The 21291-nt window shown below is 40.3% G+C and overlaps 2 protein-coding genes and 1 long non-coding RNA gene across 3 annotated transcripts in view; 1 reads left to right on the top strand and 2 right to left on the bottom strand.

Moving 5' to 3' along the window:
• LOC134207087 (activating signal cointegrator 1 complex subunit 2) overlaps positions 1 to 21291 on the top strand; it is a 131532-nt gene that overhangs the window by 50111 nt on the left and 60130 nt on the right. The window lies entirely within an intron of this gene.
• On the bottom strand, positions 917 to 1506 carry LOC134213321 (uncharacterized). The gene is made up of 3 exons (XR_009979434.1): positions 1374 to 1506; positions 1247 to 1318; positions 917 to 1152 (listed from the first exon to the last, which is right to left on the bottom strand). It is a non-coding gene; the product is annotated as an uncharacterized LOC134213321 (long non-coding RNA).
• LOC134213314 (probable cytochrome P450 6d5) lies at positions 6846 to 8444 on the bottom strand. Its single transcript, XM_062692272.1, has 2 exons — positions 7821 to 8444; positions 6846 to 7740 (listed from the first exon to the last, which is right to left on the bottom strand). The coding sequence occupies exons 1-2, from the start codon at positions 8442 to 8444 to the stop codon at positions 6847 to 6849; spliced, it is 1518 nt and encodes a 505-aa protein (XP_062548256.1). The 3' UTR covers position 6846.

Genomic DNA, 21291 nt, shown 5'->3' with positions numbered 1-21291 from the left:
CCTTTCATTTTCCATTTTTGTCAAACGCGCGCGCTTATCACGATCATTTTCTACCACCGAATCCGTAGTTTGTTCCGCCTTCTTCTTGTACACATCGTTCAATCTGTCCCTGAATGTGGGAGAGATTGTCAGCCTCCGTCTTTGATGCTGATCCATCTTCCTAATATTCATCACCGGTTCTTTTTCACCATCTAAATCAATCAACTCGTTCGCGATATCTTCTTTTACTTTGCTATACGCCATTAGTGTCCTTTCACTTCAAATCAATTTTCTTCTTTTCTAACACACGATTGCTTTTGAGATCGGCCAATCAATTTCTTATCCTAAAACCTAAAAATGTGTAAAATGTGTGAAAATTTGAGTTTATTAATGTAATTCAAGCAAATTCAATGAAAAAAATTCTATGTACAAAAGAAATGAAAATGAACTTAATAAATAATGCAAATCATAATAATCGTAATTCAATTGCTCTTAAAACTATAGTTTATATACACATTTAAAATTTCTGGCCAGAAGTTCAAGAAAACGCCAGAATCTCAATTACGATTTCAGAGAATTCAAATGAAAAGCAAAAATTTCTTAAGCTATTATATACATATTTACAATACCCGTCCACCATATGAAAATCCAAACCTGCTTTATAATAAGCGAATGACTTCATGAAAGAAAACTTCGTCAAAATGGTTATCCACAGTACAATCAATTTCACATTGGGCGCCATTTGTCACCTCCCCCTTGAGGGGGGGGCCGCATGAGACGGAGACAAAATGGTAGAGAGGAGATGCGAGGACATTGGCTTCCTTACAACAGGAACCAATCATTCCAAACTACCAGGTTCTTACAACTGGGAACCTACCAAAGTCTTCAATCGAGTTCATCCATGGCAAAATCAAAGCATAAATTTTACATCATTCATTAGTAGCGGTTTATTACTTACGGTTAGGGTGTGAACTTAAACCTAGATGTAATGGGCGTCAGTGTGTTGGGTAGGAGTATCCCGCGGCGACTGCAGAGAAGGGGGTTTTGTCCGGACAACTCAGGGCGCATCTCGGGTATTCCATCACCGACCCGTCATTCCTTGCTCGGAAGCACCAACCACTGCGCCAAAATTATGGCATTCTCCACCATCGCTTTTAGGTTGAAACGAAAGGCCTGAATATACGAGACATATTAAGAGCACATCAGTCACCGCTCAGAAGCACTCTTTAAGGATATGTTGCAGAAAGAAATTTAATCTCAGGCTCACCGATCTCAGAAGTTATTCCACTCTACTCCATGATAACATGCATCCGCATGCGGTGATCCAGGAGGAGCATCACTGTAGAATATAATATTTTAATTATTTCCACTAAAACTGTGTCACACATCGGCACCTTATCGTAAATCTGCTGCTTCACATCCACTTGTTCTCACTGGCACAATTTAACTATCGTCCAGTATAATCACTATTTTTGCCTGTCAGACTTATTTTAACAAATATTTCCCGGCTCGGGTCTAGCCTGCTTTGCGATTAACTGGCAACTGATGGGTTATCGTCGAATAATTTAGGTATGCTTCTGGACTTGCTCTAATCTCTCGTGTGCCCGTTTATATCAGCCGAACGAAAACCAGAGATATCAGACATAGTGATTGCTGAGTGGTGAGATCTGCGATCATCAAATTGCTAACGTTCATCTCGAGATAGATAGATCGTTCCACTACATGTATTTGGATGACCGTTGGTGCTGTGGGCAAGCTATTGTCGTCGACGCGGATATGTGTTCTGTTGTGGTGTTGTGAGTGTAGTGTCTTTGAACATGGTAAGGTAATATATACTTCAATTTCATACGGAGACTGTGAGCTGCAACATTGCTCTCGCGACACAGTGACGGTCATGAGTAAGGTTACAAGCTTTCGGAGTGTTTGAGCGTAAGGTGCTGCTGACAATACTCGGCGGTAAACAGGATAACGGTATCTGGCGGCGCCGCATGAATCACGAATTGTACCAGGTGTATAAAAGGCTGGATATTATTAAGCCTCTACAACACGGCAGACTACGGTGGGCTGGTCACGTTGTTCGTATGCCGGAATTGTAAATGATTTGAATAAACAACAAGAGAGATATGAAGTAAGATAATTTTTTGGTCATTTTGTTAGAAATAATTGTGTTTCCGTAACTAGTATTCCATTACCATATATACGTTCAATCAGGTGAATATTATACCATTTACATAACCTATTGTATAGAGTACTTTATGGTGCAGAACATCAATCGGGTTGGTTTTCCAAACCTCAACCCATTAACTGTATACATTTTGGGGCTGTGGGGTAAAAGTACGCAGGAACGTGTGGGGCAAGAGTTCGCATATGAATCTTCAAGTTCTGATGTCAAACCCGTATTTTCAGCTGAAATACGACTACTTTTAAAGCGTAAAGATCCACAACAATGAAAAAATGGATAGAAATCGAAAATCATTAATTAAGTTCTCTTTCTAAGGATAAGCTGAAGTTATTTAATGTTAGAAGCGACTTAGCGAACAAAGCGCTGAAGCGAAATCATGAAATTGTATTAGGTATTGTTTTGCATCTAATACATAGTCTGAAAACACAATTTCATCTAAATGATAATTGCATTTTATAAAAAGCAGCATCCATAAATTACGCAACGCTTAGCTGGGGGAGGGTGCTTTCGAGATGTATGACGACCCATGCAATTATTTAGAGGATTCATACAAAAACTGTAAGATAGAGGGGAGGGGTAATGTAATGGTTAAATTTTGCGTTACGTAATTAGTGGACTTTCTTTAAGGAAAATTTCTTTGTTTACGCCACGCGAAACCTGATATATTTTTACCTCTAAAGTTTTTTGGAATTAAAAAAAAAACAATGTTTCTTTCGTATGAAAGTTCACATTTCTAGGAGCCCCTACCTCTTTCAGAGTTACGTAATCTTTAAACATTCCATAATATACTTTCTATAAACATCAACTAAATGTTATTAGATCTTATTTATGTTAATAAATACTTAAAACACATGACTGGAAAAGTGCGTACTCTTAACCCACCCAATGCGCACTCTTACCCCACCGGTGGGTTTTGAGTGAATTTTCCAATTTCCTAAATAACATATCATCAAGCCACGTACTCACTTAAGCATACAACTATAGATATTCATGCTTGTAAACAAAAAAAAATGAGATCTGAATGATTTTAAACATAGGAATAGATTTATAATTGAAGAATAGAATCATTAAGTTAAAGAATCAACAAATAATTGAGACGCTGCGATTTTGATTGAAAAATTCAACCGCTATGCGTTCCTCCAAAATCGTAAAAGAGTGTGCTCGAACATAGAGTAATGTGACCAGATATATTTTGTGCCAGCGCGGGACATTTTTTTTTAAATCCTTCATTTTATTCAAAAATGAGCTTGAGTGAAAACTTGAAAATTCGATAAACCCCTCTGGGACTTGCTTGCCCCTGGATAAATCACACAACCCACCTCTGTTGTGAATGAATCTATTCAACTTTTTACAACGGTGCGACTTCCTGATGGTTAAACTTATTTGTATTGTTTGCATGATTCATTTGGCATTCAAAGTGATCGTATTATTCGTTTTATGCAGTTAGGCAGAGTACACAAATTTGCTTGAAATGCCTACATCTTACTCAGGTTTTTTATTATTCCCCGCAAACTGACAGATGATTTATCATAAATTTTTCCATAAGCTTGAAACAAAAAAAGATCTGAGCTACTTGAAATTCGTTGAACTTGCTCAGATTTCAAGTGAAGTTTTTACTGAAATAATAACAACATACGAACACGATGTGAGTTGAAATTCTTGAGCTAGAGATCCTACATTCAGAGATCTTGAACCAATCGAGCATTGAATACTGTCAGAATCTGTGCCAAAAGGAGCATTGTTATTTTTCTTATTATTTCTAGTTGTTGACTTCAACTGTAGTGTTGATTTTCGAGATTTGTCGGCTATGCAGGCTGATTTATTAGAACAGGAGAAAAAAATTCGCTTTTTATTAAGTATGGTAGGCGTTCCGTTCTATGTCGTTCGTAATAGTTGTTTTTAAAGGCGGCTTATTGGGCCTGCGAAAACCTTCTGTCTCGTCGGAGGGCCGTCATGTCAGGGCTGTTTAGCGTCCCACCTAACACCAGGACTTGGGCACGTAGCCAAAATGTCGGACAGTAATCCGGTGAAAATGGTTCTCGACAATGATCCGACGGGAACAAGAAAGCGAGGTGCACAGCGGGCAAGGTGGATCGATCAGGTGAAGGACGATTTGCGGACCCTCCGCAGACTGCGTGGTTGGTGAAGTGCAGCCATAGACCGAGCTGAATGGAGAAGACTTTTATGTGCAGCACAGGCCACTCCGGCCTTAGTCTGATAAATAATAAATAAGGCGTTCCGTTACAAAGAGCAAACAGTTTTTTCCCTGAAGAAGACATCGAACCCGATGCCGAAATGTTGGACAATATTTAAAAAATTGTTCTTATAAATCAGACTGTATAGCCGAAAATTCTCAAAAATTTATTATTTCTGTGAATTTTTAAATGATTTCAGTTCTTCACTTTAAAAGCATTGTTATTGTTGCAGATTGAGTAAAATATTCCTCAATAGCACGTTCAAATCTTCCATTTCACTTATTATAGTTCTTTTAGTGGGTATCCAATTAAATATCTATCCTCGTTCTCGTGTCCATGAGGATTTGACTAGGATCACTACCCAGGTAACCATAAGCATTCAAATAAGCCGTACGTGCGATTATAAGGCTACCACAGAGCTAACAAACTTCATACTGGCTCTATAATAGCCCTGTATAGCCAAAAAGGCGAAATAAAGTGCTAATGGTTACCTGGGTAGAATACACCAAAGCAGGCTTGTCAAAATTCTTCAAACTTGCTAGAGTTTAGGACGAAATAAAATTGGAAACCAACAAACACGTGTTTTAAGTGAGTGCTTGTGCTGCCGCTCAGCATTGCACTACCACAGTTATAATTTTGTGGGAGACGGAAAGATGCAAATGACGCTGATGACAATATGAGAAATCCTTGGAGAAACCTCTTTTCTGTGTCCAAATTATATTTCTTACATCTTAAATAAAATTATCATTAGTAACAAACAGAGTAAGGAAGAGCTAAACAAACTCGGTTTGTTACTGATGAAAATTTTATTTAAGATGTAAGAAATATAATTTGGACCCAGAAAAGAGGTTTAAACAACATGCAAGTGTGGCCGTGGCGTTGGGTGAAAGACCACTCATCAAGCCTCCGGAGCGATGCTTTGTATGTGACGAAAATCGAAAATCATTAATCAATATAATAAATTTTCAAAATCTTAAAAGTTCTTGAAGAACGTTTACTAAATTACTGCTATTTATAAAATATTTCTTTATTTCGCGGGACATTATCTTGAAATAAGTGAAACGCGGGACATGTCGCGGGACTCTTTTCAGCGCGGGACAAATGGCGAAAATGTGGGACTGTCCCGCGAAACGCGGGACGTCTGGTCACCTTAACATAGAGCCTTGTTTTTTTTTGTTAATGACAAAGTAGTGTTGAAAACGTGAAGAATTCGGGGATAGCCAAAATTGGGATGTGAAAAAATCGGGTCAATACTGTTACTGCCGTTCTACGCATGCTTGTACCAAATTCAAAGAACGACAAATGAGAAAATGGCGTTCGAAATTGAACCCTTATTTCCATTGCTGATGCATAACCTGAACGAAATATAAGATTATTACATCACAGAACGATTCAGAATTTCATTGAAACCATTTTTTTTTTCCACAAATATAATATACTACAGTAGTATATGTAGATTATTTGCTCAATTCACCAGGCACAATGTGGCTGCCTTATATTCAAACCGCAGATTATGACCGTTATGACCACAGAAATATTAGAATAAACAGTAGAATCGCTAGTGGCGCTGTAGTCATTTATAATGTTTTCCCACATTAGACTTCAATAAGCTGAATTTGGCTGTTTATTATGCACCGTGTTGTAGGGAATGTTTTGTTTGACCAAGAACATCGGTTTGATATTTATATCACCTTTGGCCGATGCACAGTAGATGTTGGTAACGCGAATAGGAGCAACACTAACAATCTTATACTTTTGCATCAACTGATTGAACCTACCGGATGAAGTGTTGATAACTTGCATTTACTCCCAAAATTCCTTATGAACATGTGCGCCTAGATGATTAAGGTTATACCAGAAGGATAAATTCAATATCAACTAGCCTTTCGTTAAACTGGGGAAATGCTTGCGAACAGTGTTGAATTGCCGCATAACACCGAGAATTAGGGGTCGCCTGTGTAGTAGACTTCTACCACTGGAACAGACGTTATTCAGAAACGCGTTTCTCGGCTACCGACACTAAACGCCTCTCTAGGCAGTTCAGGAAAAGGGAGTTAACATTGATGGTTAATGCCCTATTTGGCCGAACAGCTATCAGCAAGAATCTTCTTATGCAAAAGCATTTAGATATAATAGAAATACACAACGCAACCAATAACAGAAACCGTTATCAAGCGCTTCTAACGGAGCATGAGCCTATTGGTAATGATGTTGAAACAATTCTAATAGGAAAACAAGTTTATTTCAGATATGTATCCTTAACTATCATTAAAAATTGAATCCACCCTACACCCAACAAGCGGATAGCAGATTTTAATACAGTATTGTGAGCAAACGTTGCAAAATTGTGGAAGATTTTAACACAATCGTTGTATTAAAATCTTACAATTCTATACAAAAAAGCCTACATTGTTTGTATTAAAATCTTGCAAAAATTGTATATGCCAAGATTTCAAACAGAATTGTAAGTGTTGGTCTTGGCGGTCACATCTACCCGCGACTGCTAACTTTCAATTTAATCCCATCGACAGGCGTCGGAATGAAATTGTTCGGATCCATCGTCAGTTCCGGTTCCTGATGGCCAGACAGGTCAAAGTTGAACATCGACAACAACAACGACAGACCCACCTTGGTCTGCACTTTACCCATACGCATTCCGATGCAAATCCGTGGCCCGTCGCCGAACGGGAAATAAGGTTTGTTCTTCACTTCCGGATCCTCGAACCGTTCCGGTTTGAACTGCATCGGGTCCGGGTAGTATTGCGGATCGTGCTGCATTGCGGTTACCTGAAGTACAATGGGCGTTCCCTTTTCGATGGTGATGTCCGAGTTGGGAATTTTGTATTCCTTTGTGCACACGCGGTTCAACACTGCAACTGGTGGATATTTGCGCAGTGTTTCGTCGATACAACATTCAAGGTAGTGCATCTCGTTGATACTATCGTAGGTCAGTTTGCCTTCGTGCCGTGCCAACACGGTGTCAATTTCGGCTTGTACCTTGCGTTGGGTGTCTGGGTTTTTGGACAGTTCGTACAGACAGAACGACATGGTCGTCGAGGATGTCTCGAATCCTGCAACGAAGAACACGTGTGCCTGGGCCGCTACTTCCTCCAATGAGAAACTTTTGTACTTAGTGGATGTTTCCACATCCCAGCGTTCGTCATAAGATACCGATCCAGTGTTGCGTAGCTGCAACAGCAATTGCATCATGTCTTTGCGTACAATCCCATTCTTTTCGCGGTGTTCCAATGTTTCTCTGACAATGCGTATAATAAATTCTTCCACGTCCTCGTCTACACTCTTTATTTTAAGATACTCGCTGAGCTTGGGTGCCATGAACGCCATCACCACACGCATGTTGTTTCGGAAATTTGACTTGAATATCTGAAAATATAATAGCCGGAAACGTTGATAGGTAATGAACATTCAAAATATATTTTCAACTTAATCATTTTATTACTTACTTTGCGTCCAGCATGTCGGAAGGGTTCGTTGGGATTGTTGATCGAATCAATTTTTATGCCAAAAGCTACCGACGCAATGTTATCCGTATTGTAGCGTGCCAGTATTTCCCGAATCTCAACAACATCTCCGCCCTTCGCACACTTCTGGATATAGTCCTGCAGGACAACGCCCGTGTCCACCAGTGTCTGGAACATGCCCTTCAGTCGACCGCTGGTAAACGTCGGCGTCAGCTTGGCTCTCAGGTGCTTCCACTTCTCGCCAGCCAGTGAAAATATGTGTCCACTCAACGGATCATTAACTTCATCCACGTGCGGTCCACGATCGTGAAAGTGCTGGAAGTCCCGCACCATGATGTCTTTGGCTAGCTGCGGGTCGTTGATCAACAGCACCGGTCGCAGCAGGAAATAGCTTCCGATTAGCGGCCATTGCTTGGTGCGTTCGTAAATGTTTTCGCAAACTTTCGGGAAGGATGCCTTGCCGAAGAAGACATCCGTGAAGTTGCCAAATGGGAAGTACGGTGTGAGCTGTCGAACTCCGCGGCGCTTCCAATAGCCGAAGACGTAGTGGTTTATTGCAAAAGCGACGATGCACAGCAGTGCCACACCAAGAGGAACCAATGCCATCTTGATACTGATGTGCCTGGCAAGGTTACCGAGCTTGATAAGTCAAAATTTAGCATTATCATGATGCGTTGTTGACCAAGATAAAAATTAATGAGGTTTCGGATGGACTAAGAGGAAGACCGAATAAACCGGAAAACACAGTTTTACTATTAGAAAAGAAAAATGAGTTTTATTCTCGCGTGTGTTTAGCATGTACTGTTATTACACTGTGTGACAGTTCTAGCTGCAGTGCCGCAGCACAGCAGTGGGGGCAAACCGTGCAGTGGTTGCCATCCCAACACCCCTGCTCAACCATGGCAAGGTTCAATTCCCAGCGCCGACCGTAATTTTCTGAAAGAAGGCGACGGCAGGGCCTTCGTCATAATATCCGCCTGTTGATCCGATGAACAGACGAACTTGACTGCAATTACCGCTTCTTGTATGAGCTCCCTTATGAAGTGGAACTTCGTATCCACGTGCTTAAGACGTCCATGGTCTCGAGGATTCTCAACAATCCGTATTGTCGACTGATTATCCTCCAGTATCACTATGGGACCGGTAGGTCTTTGACCCAGATCCAGAAGAGCACGTTTCATCCAGAGAGTTTGACACGCCGCTGTAACCAATGCTGCAAGCTCGGCTTCTGTAGATGACAGTGAAACTGTATGCTGCTTTCTTGTAGTCCAGCTGACTGTACACCCGAAGACCTTAAATACACATCCTGTCACAGATCGCCGATCGATGAGATCATTCGCCCAATCTGCGTCTGAATAAACTTCCAGCATCTCAGCTTCCACCTCTGCTTTAAATGTTAATCCGTAGTCCACAGTCCCCTTTACGTATCTTAAGACCCGTTTAAGATGCACCCAGTGCTCCTCGTTTGGGCAGGCCTGGAACTGGCTGTAGAAGTTCACGGCTGCTGACAAGTCCGGCCGGGCAGTGAGCGAAGCATACATCAAACAGCCCACGAGTTCTCGGAATGGCTTTTCCGTTCTTCGCTCCTCAACTCCCTTTTCCAACCGTAGACGACTCTCCATCGGCGTCGATATTGGTTTACACTCCGTCATCTCAAACCGTCTCAATAAACTCTCAAGATATCCCCTCTGGCTAATTTTCATGGTTCCATCTTTGACGTTCCTATCAATTGTCATTCCGAGAAACTGCTTAACCACTCCAGCATCGGTCATTTCAAATTCTTCGCTGAATTCCTGTTTGATTTCTTTTACCATCTCCAGCGACGCTCCTACGATCAAAACATCATCGACGTACACTATTATGATGATCCTTTCTCCTCCCTTTCCTCTGGTGTATAAACATTGGTCATTGGCACTCTGCTTCATCCCCAGCTTCTTGGTAAACTCGTGGAATCTCTGGTTCCATGCATGGGACGCTTGCTTTAGCCCGTAGATGGAACGATGCAAACGGCATACCAGATTTACCCCCTGCTGAAATCCATCAGGCTGCGTCATGTAAATCTCCTCACTTAGCTTGCCGTTTAAAAACGCCGTGCGCACATCCATTTGATGAACATGCAAACCCTCACGATTCGCCAACGCTAAAACCATACGCAATGTGTCCAATTTTGCTACCGGAGAGTAAGTTTCGGTATAATCGAAGCCTTGCCTCTGGCTAAACCCTCTAGCAACAAGCCTTGCTTTATACCGGTCCGGAACCATTTCATCACCACGCTTGATGCAAAACACCCACTTACAGGTAACCGCTTTCCTCCCGGGAGGGAGTTCAACCAATGTCCATGTGTGATTTCGCTGCAAAGAATTCATTTCCTCTTCAATGGCAACTTTCCATCTGTCCCAGTCATCTCGCTTTTTCAGTTCCGCAATCGTACTCGGGATGTTATCAACGTAGCTCATTGCATTCAGTGCAAATCCGGCATAATCCATTTCAAATTCATTGTGCCAAGCAGGTGGAGCACGATTTCGATGCGGCCTTGCTTCATCCAAACGATTATCCACCACGTCGTCATCCGTTACATCAGGCTCCCGGTCAGATTCCACCAGATCATCATTCACGAAACTGTTGAATTCCTCTCCCGACGATTCAGCGCCATCCGAGGCGCCCTCCGCATTACTAATCACGTCGTCTTCTTCCTCTGGAACAAAACTAGATGAAACTCGGAAATACTGATCAACTGCTGTTTGCTTGGGGTTCTCTTTGGTGTGCATCTCTACAAAATCTACATCCCGAGCAGATACAATCCGGCGCTTCACCGGATCCCAAACTCTGTAGCCATTGGGAGAATAGCCGACAAAAATTCCGCAGTACGACTTGGAATCCAGCTTCTTCCGCAGCTGCGATGGCACGTGCACGAACACGGAACACCCAAACACTTTCAGCTTCGAAACGTCCGGCTTCTTGGATTCCCACAACTCGAACGGCGTTTTCTTTGACTGCACAGCACAGGTGGGACTTCTGTTCAGTAAATAAGCGGCTGTCTGCACAGCCTGGCCCCAAAACTCCTTGCTTACACCCGAATCGATGATCATCGCCCTGGCTTTCTCAATAAGAGTGCGGTTCATCCGCTCGCTGACGCCGTTTTGTTCGGGGGTGTACGGCACCGTCATCTCCAGCTGAATCCCCTTTTTCGCACAGAATGTCTTAAAAAGTTTTCCGGTGTACTCACCTCCGTTATCACATCGTAATCGGGATATTTTCTGTCCGAACTTGGCTGTCGCCAACGCCTCGTACTTTTTAAAACATTGCAGCACCTCACTCTTCGACTCCATTAAAAATACCATGGTGAAATGTGTCCAATCGTCGATGAAGGTTACGAAAAACTTTGTGTTGAACAGTCCCACCGGCGTCACGGGACCACAAACGTCCGAGTGAACGAGTTCGAGCACTCGCGACGATCGTCTCTCTTCATTCCTCGCGAACGGCTTTCTCGTTTGCTTCCCGGCAACACATGACTCGCAAACAACTAAATCACTCTTCTGCTTATCAATGTCCACTTTGAGTCCCGATACCATGTCATTGCGAATAAGCACTTCCAGATTCTTCTCGGATATGTGGCCGAACCGCCGATGCCACAATTCGGAGTCTTTTCTAATTCGACCGCAGGACAACAGCGACGTTTCGTTACCACTTCGCTTAATCGGTTTGAAATCTAGTTCGTACAACGACTCGCGACGTGTTCCACTAGCCACAAGTTCGGAATTGCGATAGATTAACGCTTTTCCTCGTTCAAACACTACACGCATACCGGCTTTTTCGACTCGCACTACCGAAAATAGGTTGTATCGCAAATTCGGTATGAAGAGAACATTTTTCACCGTGCATTCAATGTCTCTTCCGTCCACCATCGAAAGTACCTTCACTGTTCCGATGTGTTCAGCGATAATCGACTCACCATCTTTCGCGACCGCAATTTGAACCGGTTTCTTCAGCCGACGAAGTTCAGTGAAAAATTCTCTGTCCCGAACCAGATGGTCTGACGCTCCGGAATCGATGAACCATTTCGTTTGCTGTGCCTGTTGCGCACCGCATCCACTGACACCAACAAAACAAACACCATCCCGCTTGTCAGATTTGGCCACATTCGCCTTCGGATGACGATGCCCCTTCTGTTCTGACAACTTCTTCTTCTCCGGACAATCGGCCAACTTATGACCTTCCTTCTTGCACCGGAAACATCGGATCTTCTTCGTTTGTTTTGCTCCCGAAAAAGCAGCTGAATCACTGTTGGAGGGAAACTTCTCGAATTAACACTTCTTTGCTTCGTTTCCTCGTCCAATAATCTGCACTTAACGAATTCCATGGTGAGATTCTCTTCTGGCATGGTTTCAATAGCTGTGACAACAATAGAATACGCCGGACCAAGAGTCAACAGCAGATGGCATACTGCATCCAGCTCCTCCATGTCCGCACCAGTTCCCCTATACTCTCGCAGCAGCTTGTCAAAACGAAGGAAGTGATCCTGCAGTCGCCCTCCGTCAAATCGCATACTCAACATTTGACGTTTGAGATGCATCCGACTGGCGATGCTCTTCCTTTCAAAAACGCACTCTAGCGCATCCCAAACTTGCTTCGGTGTAGTTTTGTCCTGGACGTACTCTAGTTGCGAGTCGTGAATCCGTGAGATGAGAATTGATTTGCACTTTCGCTCTCTTTTCAGCCGCTTCTCACGCAACTTTTTCTTTTCTTCCCTCTGCGCCGCACTGTCGCCCGCATGATCCGCTATCGCCACCAAATCATCGAGCTCTATTTGCACACATTCAAAGAGCTCGTGCTCCTCCAGCAACACTTGAACTCGAAATTTCCACGCGGCGTAATTTGACCCGTCGAACAAAGCAACATGAAAACGGTCGTTTTGCACTTCCTCTGTCATCGCGTCGTTTTCACTTTTTCCGCGAATTGAAACGTCCGGGGCCCACAACCTAATGAGGTTTCGGATGGACTAAGAGGAAGACCGAATAAACCGGAAAACACAGTTTTACTATTAGAAAAGAAAAATGAGTTTTTATTCTCGCGTGTGTTTAGCATGTACTGTTATTACACTGTGTGACAGTTCTAGCTGCAGTGCCGCAGCACAGCAGTGGGGGCAAACCGTGCAGTGGTTGCCATCCCAACAAAAATTTGACGAAAAAAAATGAATATCATTTTCTTCTACAAAAAATGGTAACAAATGAATTCCAAACGTTTTGCCTCTTCTTCTTACATGGGTTTACACTAAGTCTTAGTTCCATGCTCTGGTTGTCACTGTAGCTTTTATCTTGCTCACGCCGTTTGTTTGTGGTGAAGATTTGACCGCTTATTACGCGACATCAGCATGACCAACAGCACCCAACAGGCTGAACTACGGATGCCCGTTGGTTCATTATCTAGCAACGTACACAGGTGGCTATGTATGTTATTTTATGGGTACCTGACATAGGCTGGAGTTGAATAGACTTTGAGTCCCAGCCGCCCTCAGCATGGTTGTGCCGTAAATCTGCGCATCTTATTGCTAGAGTCTTTTCGAAATTAAATATTATGTATTCATCGCATGGATGCAATGCAAAATTTTTCTATGTATTGGGATAATTGTTTGTTATGGTTCTTTTCACAAGGTGTAGGGAGAATGTGAGTAAGCTTCATGTTGATGTAGGGTATTGAAATACATATTACAATTTTCTGTCGTGTCGAGTAGACAGGCTGGTCTATACGCCGGTTGGTCACCTGGCGATTTCCCAGGCTTCGGCGATAGCACCAGTTTCTATTTCTTGCATCTATCAGGGAAACTGCACTTGTCCAGTTATCACTGCATAGTTGACCGGAACGTTACCGGGTTTCGCTATGATCGCGTATGACCCTGGAGCTTCGTTTGATGCTAGGGTTTTCACCACTACAAGCAACTTCGGTAGATTTCGCAGTGTTGGAGACCAGGGACTTGTGGCGTGAGACGGGAAGAGTGAATCGAAGCCTGGCATAAGTTCTCGAAACAAAACACCCATAATCTATACGCAGGGTGTCGACTACATAAAAAAAACTAGAATTATCAGAGAATTATTGTCAGCCTGTAAACATCAGGAAAATCAGCAAGAGACCAAGCAAAACAAAAATAAACATTCAACGAATTAAAATAACTGACGTATTCTCTCTGTTTGTACCCTGAAGGCAACGTCGATGTACGCATCACCGGATACGCCGAGCTTTCATTACAGTGTTGGTCCATCTGTCAAATCCCGCAAATGTATTTTTTATACATATTGCGTTCTTTTTAAGTTTTAAGCTGCAATATTCATAACTAGATTTGATTCCGATCCTACTTGGGCACCTCAATAGGATTGGTTCCATTTGGCACCTTTTTCTGAGCTACAATAAATTTTTTCACACTCATAGGCCCTAAATTTGATGTTTAAAATCCATTTTGAAACTTGGACTTGGCAGAGTTGACAGTTAGCTCACAGGTTGACAGCTCGTCAAATCAAGTTAGGGATGTTCGATACGCGAGATTGATAGGTTTTTCGAAATCGATTTAAAATGGTTCCAGTACGCAAAAATTCTGGGGTAGAAATCAACTTAAAAATTACATATCTCTGACGTTTCTGATTTTTTTCTCCGAAGAACCGGATAGGTTTCTACACTGAGCTTAATTACCATCTAAATTATATGTGCAACGCACATATATTTTTGCAATCAAGCTTTGCAAATAAATTTTATGAATCATGCACATAAAACTTGAGAATTTTGTGGCTCTTTAATTTTATGTGCAACGCACACATAAAATGAATGCACATCTAATATAATTTATTTGGATTTTCCAATATACTCTAAATGCAACTGCAAATGTTATTCATGTGGTTTGCGTTATAAACCAAACGCATTCGGTTTAGTTTCTTTTTGGTTATAAATAAAATACAAAAACACAAGGCATTTTGAATTACTTTTTTTATTTTATGCTAAAATAATATCGATGATGATTACAATCAACGCTTCCTTCCGGGAATCGCCCCTAAAGGATAGTGTAACGTGTGCATTTCACACGGCAACAAACCTCAATGCAAACACATCGTGAGAAAATATAATATTCCTAGGCCATCGAACTGCTATTGCAACAAATGCAATGCGTGCACAAAGTAATTCGATGACTTTCAATAGACATGATCATATTCCACATCGGCAATGGTTTACCCATTGCTGAGATAGCAAAGCAAAGGCCATTACTCGCCTTCTCCATTTGGCTACTCTCTTATCAACTTCGTACTCTCCCTAAATTCGCTCACGATATCAACCAGAGAATGACTCCAAGAACCTTCCGTAGGTAAACCTGTAACTCGATAATAAATGAATAAAGACAGTTCAATTTGAACATTCAACCAGCGCATTTCGATCGCCGAAGCAAGGGAATATCACCTCCGGAGTAAGAACATAACATGGCGAACCGCGAGCAGGAGAATCAGTGAACAAAGGTGGTTAATTAAAGAAAATGAGAATTACAAAGTGTTTCGTCGCTGTAACCCTGGCGATAATCATAACGGCAATAATTAAAACCCTGGTGAAAAACTTCATTGAATACGTAGAAGAAATCAAAGTAATTAATGAAATAACGATAAATGCCATACATTAGAACATTGCTGCGTGAAAGTGTTTGAAATTTTATTTTAACAATGGGATCTACCGAAACAAAAGAAGCGAAAAACAGTGGTGATCCCCAGGTTCAGATCCTGAACCAGTTGAATTCTCATGAAGAACGTCACGCCGAACATGAAGTGAAGTTGAACGTTATAATTGTAATCGTTATGCTGCAATTGTTGATAACGATATACCGGATTTACAAAAAGAACGCGCGGGTGCAGGCTCTCAAAGCAGCCAAAAGCGTAGCTGACATATCCAGAATTTGAAGTGCATCCAGTGTGAGCGGAACTATACATACAAGAGTGCGCGAACAGAAACACAAACGTTTATAAACACATGACTTCATGTAAAATTGTGCCGCGCAGTGTACTGGTGCAAAATGTGCGAAAAGTGGCGGTGCCGGAATGACGAGAGCAACGAATGGCATACTGATGGAACCAGCTGTTTTACATCTACACATCATTAGCGATTAATATGTAAGTAACAAAAACAAAAATTTTTTTTAGTAATATCCAGTGTAAAATTTTGTAATCTTTTAAATGTTCGAAAACTTAGAGGATAACGTACAAATTTTAATTAAACTACAAACGAACTTATCAAAATCGAAAAATAATAGAATAAGGACCAATACCCTTAAGGAAAAACTGTTCTTGGCAACTCAACTATATTCAAATATAGAAGAAAGTTTACTTATTATTATTAAAATTAACGTAAACGACCCAAATCCAATATTTATCAGAAACTACAGAATACCAGAATCACAGAAACAAGAAATGGATGCTCAAGTTCAACAAATGCTAAAGGACAAAATTATCCAGAATTCAATATCTCCTTATAACAATCCGATTCTTTTAGTACCAAAGAAATCTACAACCGGAGTAAAGAAATGGCGTCTCGTAGTAGATTTCCGTCAACTAAATAAAAGAATAACTCCCGACAAATTTCCATTGTTTAGAATAGATGAAATCCTAGACCAATTAGGACGAGCTAGGTATTTTACTACGCTCGACCTAATGTCTGGATTCCATCAGATACCATTAACAGAAAATAGTAAACATCTCACAGCCTTTTCTTCGAGCACAGGACACCTGAATTTAACAGATTGCCGTTTGGGTTAAATATCAGCCCAAACAGCTTCCAGAGGATGATGACCATTGCACTAAGTGGTCTATCTCCGGAATGTGCATTTTTGTACATAGATGATATAATTGTCATCGGATGTTCCATACAACACCATATCTCGAATCTACAAGAAGTATTTCAGTGCTTAAGAAAACACAATCTGAAATTAAACCCAAGTAAATGTCAGTTCTTCAGAAGTGAAGTTACCTTTTTAGGACATCACGTATCCGACATTGGCATACAACCTGATAAAAATAAATATGAAACTATTTTAAATTATCCAGAACCAACCAATTCAGATGAAACACGTCGATTTGTTGCTTTCTGCAATTACTATCGACGGTTCATCCCTAATTTCGCTCATATTTGCAGTCCACTGAATATGTTACTCAGAAAAAATGTTTTATTTAAATGGAATACTGAATGTCAAGAAGCATTTAAAACCTTAAAATCATGTTTAATATCTCCAAATATACTCCAATATCCTAACTTTCGAGAAGAATTTATACTGACTACAGATGCCTCGAAAGTAGCCTGTGGAGCAGTGCTTGCCCAAATACACAATGGTACCGAATTGCCTGTTTCATTTGCCAGTAAAATGTTTACAAAAGGCGAATCGAATAAATCTACAATTGAAAAAGAGCTTACTGTCATTCATTGGGCCGTGCTATATTTTCGACCATACCTTTATGGGAGACAGTTCACTGTACGAACCTACCATCGCCCTCTCGTGTATTTATTCTCCATGAAAGAACCTTCATCCAAACTCACTCAAATGAGATTGGATTTAGAAGAATATGATTTCAAAGTCGAATACATAAAAGGAAAAACTAATGTTATATCCGACGCACTTTCAAGGGTACAAATTAATACAGAATCTCTCAAAAACATGTACGTTACAACACGTGCAATGACTAAAGAAAAAAAGTTTAAGTTTAATACTCAACAACAGGAGCCTGATCAACTCCATGTTTATGAGACATTGAACAACTATGAAGCTTTTGAATTACCAAAATTATCATTCTGGTACGATATGAATCCAGTATTTTGCGCTCGATAATGGGGGCGTGATAGTACGTTCAGATTATGAGCTATATCACTTGATTTAGCGAATCTTGACATGAGATGCCATATGCATTATTTCCAGTGAAAACTAGATGTACAAACACTGGTGTCAAGATGCTCTATATCAAGTGATATAGCTCATAATCTGAACGTACTATGAGTTACCCTCGATATGACATTCAAGAGGTAGAAAATATTTACCTTTTTTATTCAATGTAGGCTTTGATTCATTAAAAAATACTGGCACTCACCGAAGTTCTTGAAAACAAACAAACGTCAAGAATTTTTCTTAAGAATTATTTTCTGGTATTTCCGTTCCAATTTTCTGACTATTTATTTTAATTTCTTTAATTTTGTTTTTAGGAGGTAAAAAACTACAAAACATAAACGAAGCAATGTGTTGCGTCATATTGTAGCGGGACAGTGAAAACTGCTGATGGGTTATCCTCGGTGGATATAATGCTTACATTAATCAAGACTAGAACTATAATAAAACAGATATAAATTAAAAGGAATGGGGTTGTATGAAACTACATATGGCAGAAAAATGCGCGTCATCGTTGGAGTGATTACCGACTAATTATTTTAAGTCAGGTGATCTTGAACAGACGATATTTACGATAGAGTCGAACATTTCAACCCCCGCAAAAATGTATGGAGATTCTGAGATGTATAGAAGGTCTTGTAGTAACAAACACCATCCTGGCCATCTCTTTGATTTTCAAAATGCTTTGAGTTGTTGTGCATTAGGGGCTTAATACACGCTCCGACATGTTGTACAACTTTGACTCCACCCCCAGAAAATTTGGTTCGGTCGGAGTAAAGTCGGAGCGTTTGTGGGCAAGTTGTACGACCGTTGGGCAATTCAACTTGCCCACAGACGGTCCGACTTTACTTCGACCGAACCAAATTGTGGAGTCAAATTTGTACAACATGTCGGAGCGTGTATGGGGCCCCTTATAAATGTGAATATCAATTTTTTGAGCTAGTTGTCCCTCTTTAATTAATTTTTGTTATCGTATATCATTATATTGTTGGGTGGAAGATTAGATCGTGTCGAATTCGCCATGAAACTACTCCAATCTCAAAGTACTCATGGACCCCTATGATAAAACGTTCAGCAGAAAACATGATGATTTCTTTTATTTGAACAAAAAGATGTTTTTCTTTTCACTACTATGAACAGCTATACGAAATAGATAGAGATGAAGCTTATGAGATTTGGAACGGATTAAAAAGAAGTTTATTAAGGTTTTCATTGGTATATTTGCACGGCATGGCTCGCCAAGTGTGACGGATGGCAGCTCACCTTTAAATTCGGGGAAAACAAGGGATGATTGTAATGAAAAGCTCTCCATATCATCCTCAGAGTACTAATAATAGTAAGTTGATATTCACTCCAACGATGACGCGCATTTGTCTGCCATATGTAGTGCAACCCCACCGCTTTTGATTTCTTTTTGTTTTGATGTAGTTATTATAAGTTTCATTAGATATTATGTCCACCGAGGATTACCTATCAGCAGTTTTCACCGTCCGCTACAACATGACGCAGTGCATTACATCGTCTAAAACAAAATTAAAGTAATTCAGAAAAATGAAACGGGACAAATCTGAAAATTTTTCTTAACAAAAATGCTTGACGTTTATTTGTTTTTAAGAACTTCGGTGAGTGCCAGTATTGTTTAATAAATCAAAGCCTACATTGATTGAAATATGAAAATATTTTCTACCTCTTGAATGTCAAATCGAGGGTAACTCACGCCGCCATTATCGAGCGCAAAATACTGGATAATTTAAATATTTTACTACACAAGAAAAATTTCACAGGAGAGTTGGTCTTAGGGAGCAACCTCCAAATGCATAGAAATAAAATAAATATGTTGCAACAAATATTTCCAACGATTGAGGCCTCAGTCGCAAAAATGAACGAACGTAAAAATAAATCAAGGAATACAAGCACAATTCAACGAATAGCTATAGCTAAAAATGATAACATTTTCAATTTTATGGATATGAACTCATTCAAAGAACTAAGTAATACAATTCTTCGGAGTTGTACCATATTAATTTATGAAAAGCCAAAAATATTGACAAACATTAACGAAATCGAAAACGTTTTAAAGCAATATCATAATACACCAATACATGGGCGTAGCCAGGATTTCGAGAAGGGGGGGGGGGCAACTTTTTTCTAAATCGTAGTTTTATAGTTATACATGACACCAAATCCAAACCAAATCGAAACAATAATAATTAATACAATAATGGATTTAAAAATGCGTGATTCATTGCTCATCAGATATTTTCAAATAAAGTGAGAAAAATATTAACGAACTTAGGGTCTGTCTCATTTGGAGAATTAAACTTAAAAGTGACAGTTCGAAAATTAAGAAATCACCCCGTTATAAGAATGGCTGGTGCTACCCAGCAATTCCAACAGGACATCGATGGAAAATGATTCGATATCTGTCAAAAGTAATCTTGCTCTGCGAGCAGGGTTATTTGATAATTATTGAAATGTCACTTTTAAGTTTATTTCCAGTTTAATTATCCAATTGAGACAGACCCTTAGTATTCAGAAAGAATATAAAATCGGCTATAACAATTATTATAAAAATCCTGCATTCTTCCATAAGTCTTGTCTTATGCATTCTTCCATAAGTTTAAGAAAACTAGAATTATACATCTGAATACATCCTCTCTGAAGTAATATTTATTATAAAATAGGCAGAAAAATCAATATGCAAGCTTTCTCCAGGAATTTCTTCGACAATTGCTCCTGACATTCTATCCGAAATTCTATCAGGGATTCTTTAGGAATGCCTCCAGCAACTTATTCGGCAGTGTCTTCTGGAATTCCACCATAATTTTTGCCGGGAATTGATCCGAAAATTCCACCATTATTTACTCCAAGAAAATCTTCACGAACTTCTTTATAAGTTCTGCAGAATTCTCTGCAATAATTCAAATAATTTCGTGCTGTTTCCCATATTTTTTAAGAATAAGAATATTCCGTGGAAATTCCGCAGAAATGCCAGTAAACATTCCTGAGATTTTAACGAAAAATCTTCGAATTTCTTGTGTAAATTCCATAAAATTTTCCGTGAATTGTTTCGAATAATTTCTTGTGAAAATTTCAAAGAATTTCTCCAGGAATTCCACCGGTAATTTATACAGAAATTATACCGAAAATGAAATCAAAAATGAAATTTTCGGAGGAATTCATAGATTCATTCGCAATGAAATCCTGAAAGAATTCCTGTGGAAACTTCATGATTTCCACTGGGAGATCCTCCAGGAGTTTCTCCGAAAATTCCTCCTGGAATTCTTCCAGGAGTTCCACCGGCATTTCCAATTTCTCTAGGATTTCCTTCGAGAAATAATTCCGGTAGTTCTATCGGCAGTTCCTCTGAAAATTCTTCCGGGAATTTCGGCAGAATTGGAATTTATTTAGGCTTCTTCAGGAATTCATATAGATTTTCCACCAGAAGCTCCTCGGAGAATTTCTCTGCGAGCTCCCCAGGGAATTCTCCGGGAGGTCCTCTGATGATGATGATGGTCCAGCTACAAACCCCAACAAAGGTTTCAGCTAGACGAGATTTGT

Source organism: Armigeres subalbatus, chromosome 1 (assembly GCF_024139115.2).
Source record: "Armigeres subalbatus isolate Guangzhou_Male chromosome 1, GZ_Asu_2, whole genome shotgun sequence".
NCBI classification, from domain to species: domain Eukaryota; kingdom Metazoa; phylum Arthropoda; class Insecta; order Diptera; family Culicidae; genus Armigeres; species Armigeres subalbatus.
This window is presented reverse-complemented; position numbering and strand designations above follow the sequence as displayed.

Coding starts and splice junctions, on each gene's coding strand:
- LOC134213314 (XM_062692272.1), bottom strand. CDS start 8,444: ATGGCATTGGTTCCTCTTGGTGTGGCACTGCTGTGCATCGTCGCTTTT. Junction 7,741..7,820: donor TCCGACATGCTGGACGCAAA/GTAAGTAATAAA, acceptor TTATATTTTCAG/ATATTCAAGTCAAATTTCCG.